Genomic DNA, 19,200 nt, shown 5'->3' on the forward strand with positions numbered 1-19,200 from the left:
ATTCCTTCAGCCGCCATAGCGTACACACACACATGTCGGGGTGTATTTTTGTGTGTGGAAGTTGGCTGATATTATCCTTTCATGTCAAACTCAAAAGACGTCTGAAGTGTGCCTGGATCTCACATCCAGCTGGGGGACAGATCTCCTTCCTGCTTGACAGCTGGACCGGTCTGGGAACACCTATAGGGCAGAGCTGGAGACGGCACCACGGCCCAAGCGTTGGCCAGCAAACGTCTGGGATTGTTCTCATCCCTGCCCGTTTAAACGCCGTGATTTATTCCCGCCTCGAGACCTTTGAAAGAGTCATTTAAATTCATGTTGCATTCCATAGGTCTTCTGATTTTGACATTTTGAATGTTGCTTTTCTATGTGCTATAGCAGCATGACCATGACATGAATAAATATGTCGTAAAATAATAATCATAAAAATGCCAAATGAAAATACCATTCAACATAACGCCATTAAAATAGTAAAAAAACAAAACTAAACACAGGAAATATATGAAATAAATATTTGATGGTAATTTCCACATTTTAAATTAATAATTAAATATTTTAATGTTCAATTCACTTGACTTTTTAGTTATTGAATTTGAGCACAAAAATGTCCATAAAAATGTGTGTGGACATATTATATTATATTATATTATATTATATTATATTATATTATATTATATTATATTATATTATATTATATTATATTATATTATATTATATTATATTATATTATATTATATTATATTATATTATATTATATTATATTATATTATATTATATTATATAGAAAATAGTATGAGACAATTAATGTAGCATATAAATGTTACCATTTATATATAACGCCATTCAACATAATGCCATTAAAATAGTAAAAAAAAGATAGCTAAACACAGGAAATATATGAAATAAATATTTGATGGTAATGTCCATATTTTAAATTAATAATAAAATATTTTAATGTTAAATTCACTTGACTTTTTAGTTCTTGAATTTGAGCACAAAAATGTCCATAAAATGTGTGTGGACATATTATATTATATTATATTATATTATATTATATTATATTATATTATATTATATTATATTATATTATATTATATTATATTATATTATATTATATTATATTATATTATATTAAATAGTATGAGACAATTAATGTAGCATATAAATGTTATATAATATATATATATATATATATATATATATATATACATATATTGTCATACAATGATGTCAATCATGTCATACATGATATAATGATTCTCGTTAAGTTAAATTACAATCTTTTTTTCTTAATATTGTCGCTTTGTTTTTGTAAAATTACTGCGGAGTTTTCCATTTTCGCTGCTGTTGTTTTTTAGGGGGGTTTTCTTGAGTATAATAATGAGTATAATAATAGAAGGTATATATAAATATATATAATATAAATATATATAATAAAAATATATATAATATATTTATATACATATATTTCTTGTTAAATTCTATTTAATGTGTGCTTCAAATGGCCCTAGGCTGCACTTTAGACACTCGTGATGAAAAGAGTGAATGGGTCCCACACCCACATACAGGATATAAATCCCTTATCAGTCTAGGACCGGTTGACTAAATATTATTGCAGTTAATCAAAGCCATTAAACATACAGCGCACACTTCCAAGAGAGTCATATACAATCTACTACAAAAACATCACACTGGCTACATAACAAGAGATGTTATAACCGAGATCATCGCCTTGCAACTCTCCAAAATCAATGTTTTCTTCTTCTCGTGGTTACAAACAGGAGAACAAATGGGGTCATCTTGACACACTCCGGCGGTGATTTTGCAACAGTTCATATTTTCAAATGTGCTCAACAGCAGTCGTATTATAATGATGATGATGATGAGTGGCATACAGAGATGCTCCATTTTTCTTTTTGCTAATTCAAACACCCTGGGAGACACGCTGGGGGTTCCAAAACAAATTCCTGCTACATAACATAAGAGTCATGCCATTATTGAAGCGTACTGTCATTAGCTGTTGAGTTCTTTTCAGTGATGGATATTATATATTAGTCAGGACAAACAGTACTGTACGGCTTGCTATGGATGGTTTGTTGTGACATGACTGAGAATAAAAAAAACGTGTGACAAAAGATGAGCCGTGCCTCAAAGTAACATCAAATCTATTCTCTTGCTGCCGCGTGGAGCTAAACTCTTACACCAGGCGGTCACTAATCCAATCACAAACACGATCTGTGGCCTTTTGCTGAAAGGCTCCCTATCTGCAGAAGCATTAGAGCGCATAAATGGTGCAAATGGAATGATTCGACGGTGGTGGGTGCGGTGGTGGGTGGGGGGAGTCGTCACAATTGCTATGTTAAGCAAAACGAAATAATTAATACTTGGGAATGGATATACCGGATTCAATTTAGTGTATCTTTAGGTGCTGCTGCATTGGATGAATTGTGCCATGTCTGTATTGAGGAGAGGCTTTGAGGATTGCGGATGCACGACTGGATGGATTTGTCTGTTGAAGCCACCGTGTTGTTCTACGTAGAGGTGACCTCCATGTGACATGACGAATGTTGCTGGCTGCACGGGAGAGCGTTTCCCATCACCGAGCTACGTTATTGACAAGCTGTCTTCGGGTCTGTATTGTTCTTCAAAAGTTTCACTCAGAAGGGAAGTTGTTTGTATTTCAGCATTTTACAGAAATGGTAACTCAGCAAAACATGTTTTTCATTCAACTTCATTCGTCTTAAATAGTTAACCGGCCATTTTTGATGATTTGGGCACACTGAATACGGTGCTCTTGGTCTATATAGACATGGTACACCAAAAGAAAGATTACATTGTAAGATTGTATGAAAGATTATGGAATATATAATCTGTGTAGTTCTAAAGTAACTTTAATCCAAAGTGATGGAACAACAAACTTGGTGCAGTAGCACGACTGGAAGCGACTAAACCAGGGGTGGGTAAACTACGGCCCGGGGGCCACATCCGGCCCGCCAAGTGTTTCAATATGGCCCGCCTGTTTTTTCCAAATATTTCATTTGAACTCAACATACAACCTGGCATCGTGGCTTGGGCCAATTTTTTGATGGTTGAGGTAGCTGCTTTATCAATTTCGTTATTTGATGTGGTCTGTTACAAAATGCTCCTGTAAAAGGGACACAAGCACATAATAATAATAATAATAATAATAATAATAATAATAATAATAATAATAATAATAATAATAATAATAATAATAATAATAATAATAATAATAATAATAATAATAATAATAATAATAATGTCAATAATGATAATAATACTACTATTATATTAATATTGTTGTTAATAATATTAATATAATAATGGTAGTAATATTACAAAATACTCCTGGAAAAAGGAGCACAAGCACAATAATAGTAATACAAATAATGATAATAATACTACTATTATATTAATATTGTTGTTAATAATATTAATATAATAATGCTAGTAATATTATTAATATAACAAAATAATAATAATAATATAATAACATTACTATAACTAATAATAATAATAATTCTAATAAAAATAACAATAATAATAATACATTGAGAAACACACTTTACATCAAATAAATGATTTCAAAGTGCACATATAGCAGATTGCATGACACTTTTACATGTAAAATATGTGTAAAAATATAGGTGTAAAAATGGACTGTTACGTGTAAAATACTACATAATCCCCCCCCCGTCAATTTTGTTAAATTAATGCGGCCCGCGAGTCAAAAAGTTTGCCCACCCCTGGACTGAACCATTTGTCGTAAAATAATAATAATAAAATTTATTATAATAAAATAATAATAAAAATATAAATAATAATAAAAAATAACTAAACACAGGAAATATATGAAATACATATTTGATGGTAATTTCCACCTTTTAAATTAATAATTAAATATTTTAATGTTCAATTCACTTGACTTTTTAGTTCTTGAATTTGAGCACAAAAATGTCCATAAAAATATGTATATATATGTGTATATATATATTCATTCATTTCATAAAAACGTAATTTTTATTCATAAAAATGTGTGTGTATATATACGTATATTCATGAATTCCTTCATTTTCTACCGCTTATCCTCACGAGGGTCGCGGGGGGTGCTGGAGCCTATCCCAGCTGTCTTCGGGCGAGAAGCGGGGTACACCCTGGACTGGTCGCCAGCCAATCACAGGGCACATATAGACAAACAACCATTCACACTCACATTCATACCTATGGACAATTTGGAGTCGCCAATTAACCTAGCATGTTTTTGGAATGTGGGAGGAAACCGGAGTACCCGGAGTGAACATGCAAACTCCACACAGAGATGGCCGAGGGTGGAATTGAACTCGGGTCTCCTAGCTGTGAGTCTGCGCGCTAACCACTCGACCCGCTGTGCAGTTTTTTCAGCAGTTTACAAAAAAATGATGAAATGTAAAAAATAAAAAGCCGTGTGTCTATAGAGATTCCTGTTTACGCAGCCCAGTGGTTGGGTACCCCTGATTTAGAGTCTCCAGTCAAGCCAACATATACGTACTGTATGTAGGGACCGTGGCAGGAAATTGGAGTACCAGAAGAAAACCCTCGTGCACTCGTGTCGCCATGCTGTCCAACATATTTATGTCTTTCTTTGAAATTTATTGTGAGTTGTAAAGGAGGCCACCAGTTGTATAGATTCTGCACATTCCATGACTCTGACACAGACTAGGAAGACGAGAAGAAGAAGAAAAACTCCAGTTCATAAAAATATTTTTCACCTTCAATAATGAATTAAGCCTCATGTTGTCCCCGAGTGACTGTACCAGATCAACACAGCGGCGTGCTTGCCACTCTACACAGTGTTTTTGAATGCCACAAGATCGCATTGCATTACATGCTTAAAACTCCATCTCAGCTATAAATAACCACGGCCGGGACACCCCTACATGTAAATGTATTTCAGGGGTGTAAGCATTTTTAACCTTAAAAATCATAAAATAAAATGAGCACTAATGGGCTTACCTTTTTCAAATGTGCCATTAATCCAGGGGTGTCCAGAGTGCAGGTTGGGGACTAAATTCGGCCCGCCGCTGTTTTTTTTTTATTGGCTCGTAACAAATGACTTAAAATTGCTTAAAATCGTTTTACAATAATAAAATCAAGATATTATTATTAATAAACATTAAGAAAATATAAATTTTGCTATTATTAGTCATTTTTTGTGAATAATGTCATTTGATGTTTTTTTAGTCATGTTATTGTGTTACAATGTTACAAAAATTAAATGCAAAGAAAGTCATAAGTATGAGAAGAATATTTAAGAGAAGGTCATAATAGTTGGAAAATAAAAAAAACCAACTCTAACTCTAAAATAAAGCCAAAATATTAGGAGAAAATGAAAGAAAAGAATGAAAGAAAAAGTTCAATTTTAGGGGAATCAACTCTTAATATTCTGAAGAAAAGTTAAGTTGTTTTAGAGGCATGGAGTTCTAACATTACAGAAAAATTATATATTTTTTACAGTCGTAATATAACAAACAAACAACATCTGAAGTTGTAGTTTTTGGTGATGTTGGGGGAAAAGTATAATGTTTTGTCAATAATGTGAAAATCTAGGAATAAGTTATAGATTATTTAAGAGAAGAAAGTTGCAATAGTTGGAAAATAAAAAAGGAGGAGCAGAAATAAAAAAAAAAACAACTCTAATTCTAAAATAAAGCCAAAATATTAAGAGAAAAAACTTTTCTAAGGAAAGAAAAAGTTTCCATTTTAGGCGAATCAACTATTCTGAAGAAAAATAAAGTCGTTTTAGAGGCATAGAGTTCTAACATTAAATAAAAAATGTAATAATTTTTTCAAAGTTGTAATATGACAAACATAAAACATCTGAAGTTGTAATTTTTGGTGATTTTTGGTAATAATGTCAAAATCTAGGAATACAGTTATAATATGATATAATATTAAAAATTGATAAATGTAAAAAATACACAAAAAATTGGAAAAATAACATAATTTCATGAGCATTAATTAGCAAAAAAGAAAAAAATGAAAAAGGTTATAATGCAACAAATATATGTGTATTTTTCCAAAAATGTTCACAGATAAAGGTTTTGGTTGTCCAGTAAGGATGTTCATTGGACCTCACTGTTAACCCTTCTACTCATATGCCAGGCGCCCTTTCCTCTAACGCAGGGGTCGGGAACCTTTTTGGCTAAGAGAGCCATGAAGGCCAGATATTTTAAAATGTGTATCTGTGAGAGCCATATACATTTTTTTAAACATTGAATGCAATAAAATGTGTGCATTTTTATGTAAGACCAACAGTTTTAGATATAATGGGCTCTAATTACGTAGACCAGGCACACTACCCCACGCCAATGGGGTGTGGCCAGCACACTTTCGTGAGCAGCGCAGTGTCCAAAAATAAATAAAATACTTGCTGCCATTAATGCAACTTCTGCTGCTGCATGGTTTTGCACCGTACTCCGTACACGTATTTCATTCTTTTGGCCATCTTCGTCAGAAGGCTTGGTTCTGCAGCTTTAGCTAGGTGACTATTTGACTAAAGGAGGAAAGTTTACATTTACATGTTTTTTTGACATCTCAATGACCGAGGTAGACTACCGCATTACCCAGTAATAATCGAGTTTTGGTGTTTGACCTGGAAAATATCATCAAGAAAGATGGATATGGTCGGCCGTATTGCAGTAGAAAAGAGATGGACGGATTAAAATGCATAAGAAAGTTGTTGATTATTTTTAACAGTCATTTCTGTGATGTTTACTTTAAAATGTTAGCAAAAATACATTTTTATTGTGGTAAGAAATGCTTGAGAGCCAGATACAGTCATCAAAAGAGCCCTACCTGGCTCCCGAGCCATAGGTTCCCTACCTCTGCTCTAACGTGTCTATAGGTCCTCACAAGCGGTGCATTTTAAAACACTTCCATTGGGCTACTTTAGTTGTCCACCTTCAAGGGCTATGCATCCTCATAATAAGCTAGCAAGCCTCCATTGGGGGCTTGTCCTGTCCAGGCTATACTGTTGTGTTACAAATTAGTTGTCTCTTCATTTCTTGTGCAGCATTATGAGCAATCTAGACAACTTCTGCATTTAACGTACTGCTGGGAAGTACGTTACAAAAACAAAAACTTAGTCATCAATTTTAAGGAAAATGTTGTGTTCAAAGGGTGGTAAAACAACATTGACAGTAGAACCCATAACCCATGACTGTACGTGGTGTTGCAGCCATGCCAAAAAAAAAAAACCACGAAAGTCCCCCACTGACCCAAATCCATTTGTGCTGAGGTCAAGTAATGTAATCATTACATCTTCATTCGCCATCTAAATAACGATTATTTCATATCATGCAACTCACCTTGATGTACCGTCGTATCATTGGGAGCCCTGCGCAACATTCCCAATCGAGGTCTTTTGTTGCTGCAAAATAATACAAAGCAGCTTACTACTACTACTCAATAAAGTAGTCAACTTTATTCCTTTTTTTACCAGCAGGCAAGCTGAAAGAGGTCTTTCATCACACAGCGCTGTATAATATTTCAACCAACATATCGTGTTGTACAGACACAATCGATGCACGGCTGCTTTGATCAGATGCAGGCCTCATGCTGACGACTTGCTATGTGCTGCTTTGCCTCGCAGTCATCACTCCCGTCTTCTTGTTTTTAGGTGTTCTTGAAAAAAACGTGGAAGGGGAAGCAGAGGCTCTCACTAAGGCTAAGACCCTCTACAAGTCCTGTACCAATGAGAGTGAGTAAACGACTTTTAGTGTTTTACCGTTAAAGATTTCAGGTTATGCACAATTCTAGAAACTGCTTGGATGAAATTGGGGTCAGCATGGAGTCTTGTGAAGTTTGTGCATTGTGATTGACCAGTGACCAGTTCAGGGGGTACCCAACGTTCCAACGCAAGGAAAGGCTCCAGATCACCCGTAACCCTGAACATGACAAGTATAGAAAAAAGGAATAATATGCTGTCATTTTTGTTTAAATTTGAAGAGAAAAAGATTTGTACATATATAGCCGCACTTATTGTTACATTATGTTACACATAATGATGTTTTTAAACTTTTTATTCATAAATGCTTTTTTCCCAAAAAAGTACCTTTTAACATAAGTTATAGTGAGCATAAGATGACTAGTTAAACACATCTAGTTGAGGCTGCACGGTGGTCGAGTGGTTCGCGCGCAGACCTCACAGCTAGGAGATCCGAGTTCAATTCCACCCTCGGTAATCTCTGTGTGGAGTTTGCATGTTCTCCCCGTGCATGCGTGGGTTTTCTCCGGGTACTCCGGTTTCCTCCCACATTCCAAAAACATGCTAGGTTAATTGGCGACTCCAAATTGTCCATAGGTATGAATGTGAGTGTGAATGGTTGTTTGTCTATATGTGCCCTGGGATTGGCTGGCGACCAGTCCAGGGTGTACCCCGCCTCTCGCCCGAATGAATGTCTAGTTGAACAGCTGCTTACCGTCCTCCTCCTCCTCCTCCTGGGGACTAAAACCACTCAGGTTGTCTTGACAAGCATCACAACTCTTATAATTTTTTCATCACACACTTTGTCAGCCTCTCTCTTTCTCATTGTCACTCTTCGATGTCTAGAGCAAAAGTGGGCAAACTTTTTGACTCGCGAGCCGCATTGATTTAACAAAATTGACGGGTGGTCAGACTGTATATTTTACAGGTAACATTCCACTTGGAATTATTGTATTTGTAAAAGTGTCATGCAATCTGCTATATGTGTTTGTTTACCTTTTTTCAGGAGTATTTTGTAAAAAGCAGACAACATCAAATAACCAAATTGCTACTTAAACCAATAAAAAGGTTGGCTCAAGCTCAAGTTTAAATGAAATACTTATGTATACGGACAGAACGGGCGGGCCGTATTAAAACACTTGGCGGGCCGTAGTTTGCCCACCCCTGGTCTAGAGGCATATTAGCCATGTAGCTTGAAATGACAATAACTGCTATCTTCAAAGGTTTAATTGAGAAAAGAGGGGGTGCACCTTTGCTGAATATGCTCCCCGATGTGTTCGAGTGGCCCATGGCTGTGGACAACTGGGACACCGACTATGGTAAAAAACTTCATTATATTATTAAGCACATTTTATTCAGAGCTTTGTACATATTCTAAATGTGTGTGTTTTTTTTGTTAGGTACAACATGGAAATTAGAGGACGTCATCGCAAAGTTGAATGTGAAATATAGACGTGAACTCCTGGTTGTTATGTTTGTGTCTACCGATGACAAGGACTCCAAATCACACATCATTCATGTAGGTGTGCAATAATAATAAGCAAGAACTCTCTTCTGTATTCCCGCCTCGTCTTTCAGCACTTCCAGATAAAATGGGAGTTCTGATTGCTTTGACTTATACAAATAAATGGGAGTGTTTTTCCTTTTGGCAGTTTGACCAGCAGAGCAGCCTGGGCCTCTGGACCAGATCTCACTATGCTTGTAACGGATCCTACGAAGAGGTGGGTGGAAAGTTTGCATGATAATGATTTTTATTTTATTTGGTGTTAAAAAAATCAGTATCATGCTCTCATTTGGGCCTGAATCGCCGAGTCTGAAGCTCCTTTCTCAGTGCTGAATGTTGTACCTTTGTAGCCTTGAGGGTGAAATTAATCTGAGTTGCAAGCATGAATTAAAATTTGAAAAACGAAAAGAAATAGCAGCAACAGTCTTGTAGTCTTTAGTGAAATTGTGGCTAAATTTGATTGCCCATTTTCTCTCCGTCTCTAACGTATACTCTCTAACTATGTAGCAATGTTCTTTCATCACCCATCTTCGTCACTTCCTGTCCTCTACTCAGAACATATTCACTGCAACACGCTAGCATGAGCTTTATTCATTTCGTAAATGGCTTATTTTATTTGATTGTATCTATAATGTGATTATAGGGGTGTTATTTCAAGTTAGAAATTATATTTCGAACAGGGGTCTCAAACTCAATTTACCTGGGGGCCACTGGAGCTAGGGCCGCATCAGGTTTTCCAAAAAAAAAAACCCAAAAAACGCATTTATTAAAAACAGAAAAATGAATAAACTTTGCTTTGGTTCCAATTTTCTACAAGAAAAGCTTTGATAAATTCCACTGTTCTCAAATATCTTACTTTTTATTTTTCTACACAAAATAAGATGAAAAATAAATAAACAAATCAGTAATAAAGAAATAAATATAATAATAAAACGGCAAATAATAAAAACTTAAGAAACCACATATAGTTGGTGGGTAGACAAATTATTTTTTTCAGATTAAAATGAACAAAGCATTATTAGAGCCCTGTAGACATGACAAAACACGACTATAGTCACATTTATACTCTTTTTATTTACAACATATTGCGCAACTGCAGGGTCTTGTGACACATGCTAACTTGCAAACTAGAGAGCTAGCGACCTAAACAGTAGTCTCCAAGTTATTTCCTTTAAACTTAAAAAGCCAAAAACTTACCACTTCCACACGGATAGGGAGGATAACTATTAACAGTTATTTAACCTTTAACATGAACATGAATCAAACGTAATAATTTTTTCTGGGTACATGATACCATACAGCATCCATATCAAACATTAAACTTCCATATCAAGGTGGGGGCCTCAAACTAGTGTCCTGCGGGCCACATTTGGTTTGAGACCCCTGATTTAGAAGATCATAAGCAGGTTATATATGCCATAACTATGAAAATATTCCATTTCTAAAGAAGGAATTCTACTTTGCGGATACTCACTTCTTAACCAGCTAACCACGATAAATGAGGGATGACTATACGTCACAAAAAAAACATATTTTTCCACACACACTAATAGGGTGTTTCAAAAAAGCCTCAGGAGACAACATAAAGGAATATGTTTGTTAAGTGTCCATCTGCAATTGTACTACATAGCCTAATTACATTCTGATGATACATACAACTCAGTTAAATGATGGCTCACAGTGTGCAGATCTGGGTTCATATCTTTGTTGGAACATCTGTGTCAAGTTTGTATCTTCTCCTTGTGCTTGCGTTGGTTTTCTCTGCGCATGCTGGCTTCCTTTCACATCCCTCAAATCTGATCACAGCATAGCCGGTCGTATCACTGGGAATGTTGTGTAATAATAAGTAATAATAGTGTTATATAATAACAGTTGAGGCAGCAGTGGTAGTCAGGATACCGCTTTAAGTGATGATGATGGTGGCCGGGTTTGCTTGATGAGATGAGGAGTATTACAAGTGCATTTTGATGAGCTGGTATCGTGGAGACAGGGATCTGACGAAGCCTGGTGATGTCATAATATGCACATTGAATGAGTAAATCTATTCCCGTCACAAACTTTGGATCATACTGATGATTTTTCTCATTTCCAGTAAGCCTTTATTTCTAGCCTTTTTCAAGCTACAACCTTTTTTAAAATAGTAACATCAAAACTGAATAAAATTCTGGCGCCTAAAGGGTTAAGCTGGCAGATAACTAACTGATCTTAAAAGCAGGAAAAAAGCGGCCTAAATAACACAGTCACATTTAATAAACATTTAAATGAAAAAAGAAGACTATGCAAGGTCCCCAATGACGATGTTTGTCTTCAGCTCTCAAATGATTAAAAATGTCCCTGAAGGCAATGTTTACCTTTGTAAACACACGTCAAAGTGTTTGACGTTGTCTTTTTACACATCCATGTCATTGATAAGTCACATTCTTTTGGTAATGTGAATGACCACATAAAAGATGGGATTTTATGGGAACAAAATCCAAATTGGACATCATACTCTGAAGTGTAAACATACCCTATGCGTGTCTATATGTGCCCTGTGATGGACTGGCCACCAAGCCAGGGTGTATCCCATTCCCTGCCCAAAGTCAGCTGGGGTTGGTAATGGTAATGGTAATGGTTTAATTTCATTTGAACATGCATCAGATTACAATTGAATGCATCACATAATCATTTCACAGTTCCACATGTCCAAAAGGAGTAGGAAGAAGCAAAGCTTATTAAATCCTACCCCTCCATCTGGTACTTTTACAATCAGTAACTGATACATTTGTTCACTTCCTGCTTTCCTAATATATTTTTTTTTGCTACATACCAAAGTACTCGGTGATATGAGCATCCAATGCCATAATGGGTACCATAGTAAGTGTCAATATAGTGATATATATAGCACATCATGACTGGTTCAAGACTCTTCATCCTTGTATTTAGCAAACATCAACTGCTTGTATTGTTTCTTGAATTGGCTCATCATTGTGCATTGTTTGATTTCCTTACTCAATCCATTCCATAGTTTGATTCCATATACTGAAATGCTATGGCTAGCATAACGTAGTCCTAGCATAGAAGTGTTTCAAATGTATTTCTTCCCTGAGATCATATTTCTCCTCTCTTGTAGAGAAGTATTGGATGACATTTTTAGGTAATTTGTTATTTTTAGCCTTATGCATTATTTTAGCTGTTTGAAGATGAACTATATCAGCAAGTTGAAGTATTTGTGATTTTAGAAATAAGGAGTTAGTATGTTCTCTGTAGGTGGCATTATGAATTATCCTTACTGGCCTTTTTTGCAGTACATTTAGCGAGTGAAGATTGCTTTTATAGTTATTACCCCATATTTCCACACAATAAGGAAGATATGGTAGAACCAAAGAACCATGCTAGCAGACATGTAATACAAATACCTTGAAGCGCCGAAGAACTGGAGTCTGAGGCGGAGTGTCGAATTTGGGAGAAAACTTTATTTTTCTTGCAAACATTAACTTGTACTCTTTGCTACATAAGACATAAAAAGCCCCATCTCTCAACCACAACAGGAAGCGGAAAACCCCCGTTCCTTGCGCCCACCCCTCCGGGCAGCAACCCGTCCCCTATCGATCGTTCCGGGGTGAATTATGTCCTGGTAACCTACCACTACACAAGCCCCCCGAGAATTCGTGCGGGGACAACCACACGGCCCCGCCGTGTGCGCACTGCATGCGGCAGGGGAGAAGGGTGTGGTGAGGGGGACAAGATTGTCCACGCGGGGGTCGGCACGCCTGGCCCGGCAGGGGTCGCCTTGCCGGAGTGCGGGGGCCTACCCCGGTGAGGGGGCTATTATTTTTGCTGTTTGAAGATGAACTATATCAGCAAGTTGAAGTATTTGTGATTTTAGAAATAAGGAGTTAGTATGTTCTCTGTAGGCGGCATTATGAATTATCCTTACTGGCCTTTTTTGCAGTACATTTAGCGAGTGAAGATTGCTTTTATAGTTATTAGCCCATATTTCTACACAATAAGTAAGATATGGTAGAACCTGAGCGGATTGGATTGGATTGGGCTCCATCTCGCCTTGACCGTAAAAGGACAATGGTGGAAAAAGGAATTCAACTTGCATTTTTTTTGGTTGCATCTCCAACCAACCAGATGTGTGTGATTGGCACTCGTACACTTCGCTCTGACTCTACATGACTTGAGCTTGGGGTTTTTTTGATTACCAATCAGAAGCAATCAATCACATTCAGCTTAACAGCAGCCGCATGTTTGTCCGTGCTTAACTCCAGTCCAGTCTGGTTGAACATAAATCAGTAAGCAGTCTCCTTCACTCTCACTCCATGCTAAGCTGTGACTGTCATGAACGCTGACTACTTCACAGGCATGTCGGGCCTACGAGCAGTTCATGTTTGACCTGGTGAAGCTGATCCGCAGCGACCGGGGTCTGTCCTTCAACGAGACACTGGTCAGGGAGGAAATGACACGAGTAACCGACCTGGAGCGAGACATTGCCAATGTAAGCGCCACTCATCACTCACACACGCCAATGGCAACTCCGGTCTGAGACGAGAGAGATGTGTCGCTCATTTCCCAGCTTTGCACTACATTGACCTTGTATTTGGGCTACTAAAAACTGCTCTTGTCTTTGAGTTTACCGATGCCAGTCTTTGGACCGGGTGCGGTGCACAGCGAGCTGTTGACCCGTCTGATCCTCTGATCCTTGCACCATTGATTTTTTGCCAAACATCAACAGATTTTTCTCGTTTGTCAGTCTGTCCTGATCTACACTCTTACATCCCTGTGCTATACTGGTAGCATTCACAAAACCGTTCTCTCTGAAAACTCTACACATCTCAAGGACTCCAGGGACATTTGTTGTTCCTGGACCTGCACGGCAGTTGTGCTCAGGGGATTAAACCAAGTTTTGACCTCTGTCTATTCTTCTCTAAGGCTATTGAGTCTGTAGAGTACCGTAGCGATCCAAAGTTGCGTTACCACAAGATGGAACTCGGGGATATGAATGCCAATTTCACCCTTGAAATTGAATCACAGGTAAATACCAGTGTAAAAAAAAAACAACCTTGCACTTAAACCTTTCTATCCTCCCGATCATGTATTATTCTCCATGTCTGCGCTCCTCCTGAAGGTATTCAACTGGACTTATTTTGTGGCTAAAATAATGAATACAGTCAACATCACCGTGAATGACACCGAGAAGGTCATAAACTTCTGCCCTGACTATTACAGAAGCCTTAAGATAATCTTGGCCAAATACACCAAGAGGTATGTAACAATAGTGAATTAATTATGTTCCATTTTGTTGTTTTATATAACACTCGCTCTCTTTCACAGAGATTTGCAGAACTACCTGGTGTGGCGTGTTGCTATGAACATGGTGATACGCCTAAGCACTGCATACAGGGATACAGAAAAAGTATTCAGAAAGGTACCACACAAACAGAACAGCAACAGTGTACGTGCGACAGATGTTTTAAAAATGCAACGCCAAAAATCACACAACTAAAAATGTACAACAAATGTATTGATATTTAGGGATCCAGATTTTCTGTCTCAGAGCCTTCCTGCTGTGCTAACCACTGCCTGCTACCTCTTCCCAAATGCAGTGTAGGTTTTTTTTTCTTAGAGGATTTTTTTTTTTCCGCTTACTTTTCATCAATCGCATGACAGGTTTAGATTATTTTTTACGTCTAATGCCCTTTCTGACGCAAGTCTGCCCAGCAAACGAACCCATGCCCTCTGCCATGAGAGTCAGAAGCATGTACCATTACACCACCAGGGATTTTTTTTTTTTGTTCCCTGCCTTTGTGGAATGCTGGTTGTAAAATAAATGAAGCGTCCTCTTCTCCAACAGGTCAGGTCGAGCTGGCAGCACAGGTATGCTAAATTCCCCAGCAGATATCCGTTGAGACATGACAAAAAAAAAGAAGACCAATTCGAAAGGAAAGTTATGGTCAATTCAAGGTGGAATGAACTGGAAATGATGTGTACACGTGTGCCTCAAAGGGGAAGAGATTATATATAAGGGTGTCCAAACTTTTCCCACCGAGGGACAACATAGTAGTCAAAGATGAAAGGATGCCACTTGGATATTTTGTCAAATATATTATTTCAAATATGCTAAGAAGTTATATATACTGCAAGAAAAAGCTCTGTCATATACATGAAAAAGCCCATTATTTTATTAATATAAAGTTTGTTTTTTGCTTTTTTATTTTTTAATATTTTCCAAATATTTCAACATTTTTTTAACAATATTTTATTAAATTAAATTAAATTTACCCAACCTAATTTTCCCCAAATTTTGTTTTGTATAGTACAACTTAAGGCGGCACGGTGGTCGAGTGGTTAGCGCGCAGACCTCACAGCTAAGAGACTAGGGTTCAATTCCACCCTCGGCCATCTCTGTGTGGAGTTTGCATGTTCTCCCCGTGCATGCGTGGGTTTTCTCCGGGTACTCCGGTTTCCTCCCACATTCCAAAAACATGCTAGGTTAATTGGAGACTCCAAATTGTCCATAGGTATGAATGTGAGTGTGAATGGTTGTTTGTCTATATGTGACCTGTGATTGGCTGGCCACCAGTCCAGGGTGTACCCCGCCTCTCGCCCGAAGACAGCTGGGATAGGCTCCAGCAACCCCCGCGACCCTCGTGAGGAAAAGCGGTAGAAAATGAATGAATGAATGAATTCTTTTGTATAATACAACTTAAAAAAAATTGCATATTTTTTCTTTACGATTGCAACTTTATGCTGCTAACTAAAATGACATTATTTTTCCTCATAATATTTCCAGTTTATTGTCATGAAATTGCGACTTTCTGCTACTGTATTTATTTTTCCAACTTTACTGCTTGTAAATTTTCTTTAAAATGTTTTAATATTGTGACTTTATTGTTTATTCTTTAATATTTATTTGTTATTTTTGCTCCTCAAGACATGATTTTTTTTTTATATTACAACATTATTCTCAGAAAATTACGACTTTATCTTGTTAGATTACAACTTTTGTTTTTTTTTTCTACATATTTTGACTTTATTCTTGTAAAGTTACTGCTTGCTTTTATTAGTTTTCATGTGAAATTATACATTTGGAATGTACCAGAGGCAGCAGGACAAAGAGTACATTTTATACCTGTTGGGTGACAATTGTTAATGGGATTGGACCCCAAAAGATTACCTTGGAGTCCAATATTCAGCAATTGGGGGTACAACAGTACCTCCTATCTAAAACTACTGACCATTAAGGGTATGAATGGAGGTGTGCAAAAATATGTGATGTGGGCCTCGTTTCTTTCCCTGCAGGTTCTGTACGGCGTGACATCCGAGACAGTGGCGTGGCGATTTTGTACGGTTTATGTCAACAATAACATGGATAATGCAGTCGGACGACTGTATGTACAGGAGGCGTTCTCCAAAAACAGCAAAATACTGGTATGTACTTTGGATACACAGAGATACTCCATACAATTTGATATTCTGAGCATTTTGCCTGGCTTCTTTAGACAGCACACTAGTTGAGACTGACAACGCCTTTGCTGCTGGCGCCAATGTAGTGCACTCTATTTTGCTTCAACGGCTTCAAGATGTGATTAATCAACAATCAATTTTGCCCATCCCTCGTCCCTTCACAGTGTGTCGAACATGCACTTTTTTCTCACCTACGGTGTAAATCCTTAGGGGGGGGGGTTTGTGAGTGAGTGTGTGTGTGGTTGAGTCAAACTGTGTACTCACATCACGGTGTGTGTCCGTGACAGTGTGCATTTGTCAAAATGACACACCGTAAATTTCTGTCATCTCCTGGAGCCTTTCCCACTCTAGCATGTGGAACTGTGTGTAAATGTCTTAACTCTGTGTGTGTGTGTGTGTGCGTGATTTCCTCTACCGCCACCTCCGACCACATGTTTGTAGCGGTCCCACAGTCCCTCAGATTGATTTCCAAAACTGGTTTCTCGTCGACTGAACCTCACTCACAAGTTAGTCATGTAAAGCGAAATAGAGGCACTGCTTTGCTTCAGCACCTTTACAATGTGTTCCTTTGTTTCAACATGTCACCATCGTGTCATAACCAATCTTGTGTGAAAAATCACAGCATATAATAATAAGGCATCCAGTACAGCAGCATATGTGTACGACGTAATGACGTGACGCCAGTGCAAGATGGCAACACTCCAGCACTGGCACTGCCTGCAGCGACCCAAGTTAATTCAGCATAAGTCGTTACTGGAATGACAACAGGCAAGGAGTTTGGATTATGTGGACGTGGTTTGGAGAAACAATACAATTGGCACGATGATAACAACGAGCGAGATTGTTGTTCAAACATCTCTCCGACTCCTACGACTGTATTCTATTTAATAATACTGAATCCTACTTCGCGGACATTCACTTATCGCGTCCAGTCTGGAATCAATTAACTGTGATAAATGAGGGACAAATTATTATTCATAATGATAATAACAATAATAATAGCACGGGCTAGCTGTAATCCACTCAACAAGCGTCAGTTCCTGTCCTCCACATATCCGGAACTCATTTATTGAAAAACACACATGCACAAGCTTTGATTAAATGTCTTATCTTATCTTATCTTATCTTATTTCATATCTAATATATAGGGCAGGGCTGCACGGCGGTCAAGTGGTTAGCGCGCAGACCTCACAGCTAGGAGGTTCAATTCCACCTTCGGCCATCTCTGTGTGGAGTTTGCAGTTTTTTCTCCGGGTACTCCGGTTTCCTCCCACATTCCAAAAACATGCTAGGTTAATTGGCGACTCCAAATTGTCCATAGGTATGAATGTGAGTGTGAATGGTTGTTTGTCTATATGTGCCCTGTGATGGGTTGGCGACCAGTCCAGGGTGTACCCCGCCTCTCGCCCGAAGATAGCTGGGATAGGCTCCAGCACCCCCCGCGACCCTCGTGAGGAAAAGCGGTAGAAAATGAATGAATGAATGAATGAATAACAGATTCCCGGCATTACTACTGACTTCACAGCCTTCTAATTGAACCGATTTCACACTTCATGTTGGGACGGACAAAATGCATCCACCACTGAAAGCAATGCAAACGGCCAGTGAATGTCAACCAACAGTCAATAAGCTATGATAATGTACATTTGTGGCATGACTATATGTCATTACATCTGTTATTACACTATGTGGCCCTATGACAAAATGTGGCGCTATTATGATCTCCTCATGAGAACATTCACATTTAGCACTGAGGTCTGAAATAGATGCGGTAAATCAGCGGCTTATCTTTGACGTGCTTTAGATGGAGGAGATGATTAAAGAGATTCAGGACGTGTTCATCAGGAACCTCCATGAACTGACCTGGATGGATCCCGAAACCAAGAAAGCGGCCGAGCGAAAGGTATTGGCGCCAAGGGCGTGGAGATTTAACACGGTATGTAAGATTACAGTATGTACTTTAACCTCCAGGCTCGAGCTATCAAAGAACAAATCGGCTACTCTGAGGACATCATGAACGACCAATACCTCAACGACGCGTACAAAGATGTGAGTGTGTATCAAATATGTGCTTTTGCATTTATGTAAGATGGCACACAATGGCTTTATTGTGGCTAAATATCATTCTTGTGAAAAATGTGGGCTTTCTGTAATAACACTGGCTGCTGAGAGATACACGGTGCTTATCGAGCCTGATCTTCTCTGGCTGTGTGTTGGTGTTAGCTGCACTACAGTGAGGAGGAGTTCTTTGAAAACAGCCTGCACACCCTGGAGTACATGCAGAGGAAACGCCTGGAGAAACTCAGACAGAAAGCCAACAAAGACGAGTGAGCACTCATTAATTTGGCTCTTCGATGATTACTGTACCATTACTGTGGTTGAATCTTTGCCAATGTTTCATATTCATAACACGAGTGAGAATAACACACTGACAGGAGCACGGACCTCTGCCATTACACAACAATACAAAATTTCAAGT

General features: G+C 37.9%; 1 protein-coding gene across 3 annotated transcripts in view; it reads left to right on the forward strand.

Moving 5' to 3' along the window:
- Positions 1-19,200, forward strand: part of LOC131134323 (neprilysin-like) — a 53,153-nt gene that overhangs the window by 26,113 nt on the left and 7,840 nt on the right. For all 3 annotated transcript variants that reach the window (XM_058079458.1, XM_058079461.1, XM_058079460.1), the window contains 12 exons: positions 7,679-7,759; positions 8,989-9,084; positions 9,166-9,284; positions 9,418-9,486; positions 13,618-13,752; positions 14,187-14,288; positions 14,383-14,519; positions 14,589-14,682; positions 16,557-16,685; positions 18,526-18,624; positions 18,693-18,770; positions 18,945-19,048. In XM_058079458.1, the coding sequence (XP_057935441.1) occupies positions 7,679-7,759; positions 8,989-9,084; positions 9,166-9,284; positions 9,418-9,486; positions 13,618-13,752; positions 14,187-14,288; positions 14,383-14,519; positions 14,589-14,682; positions 16,557-16,685; positions 18,526-18,624; positions 18,693-18,770; positions 18,945-19,048 (1,243 nt within the window). The remainder of the gene's footprint in view (positions 1-7,678; positions 7,760-8,988; positions 9,085-9,165; positions 9,285-9,417; positions 9,487-13,617; positions 13,753-14,186; positions 14,289-14,382; positions 14,520-14,588; positions 14,683-16,556; positions 16,686-18,525; positions 18,625-18,692; positions 18,771-18,944; positions 19,049-19,200) is intronic.

Source organism: Doryrhamphus excisus, chromosome 8 (assembly GCF_030265055.1).
Source record: "Doryrhamphus excisus isolate RoL2022-K1 chromosome 8, RoL_Dexc_1.0, whole genome shotgun sequence".
Taxonomy (NCBI): domain Eukaryota; kingdom Metazoa; phylum Chordata; class Actinopteri; order Syngnathiformes; family Syngnathidae; genus Doryrhamphus; species Doryrhamphus excisus.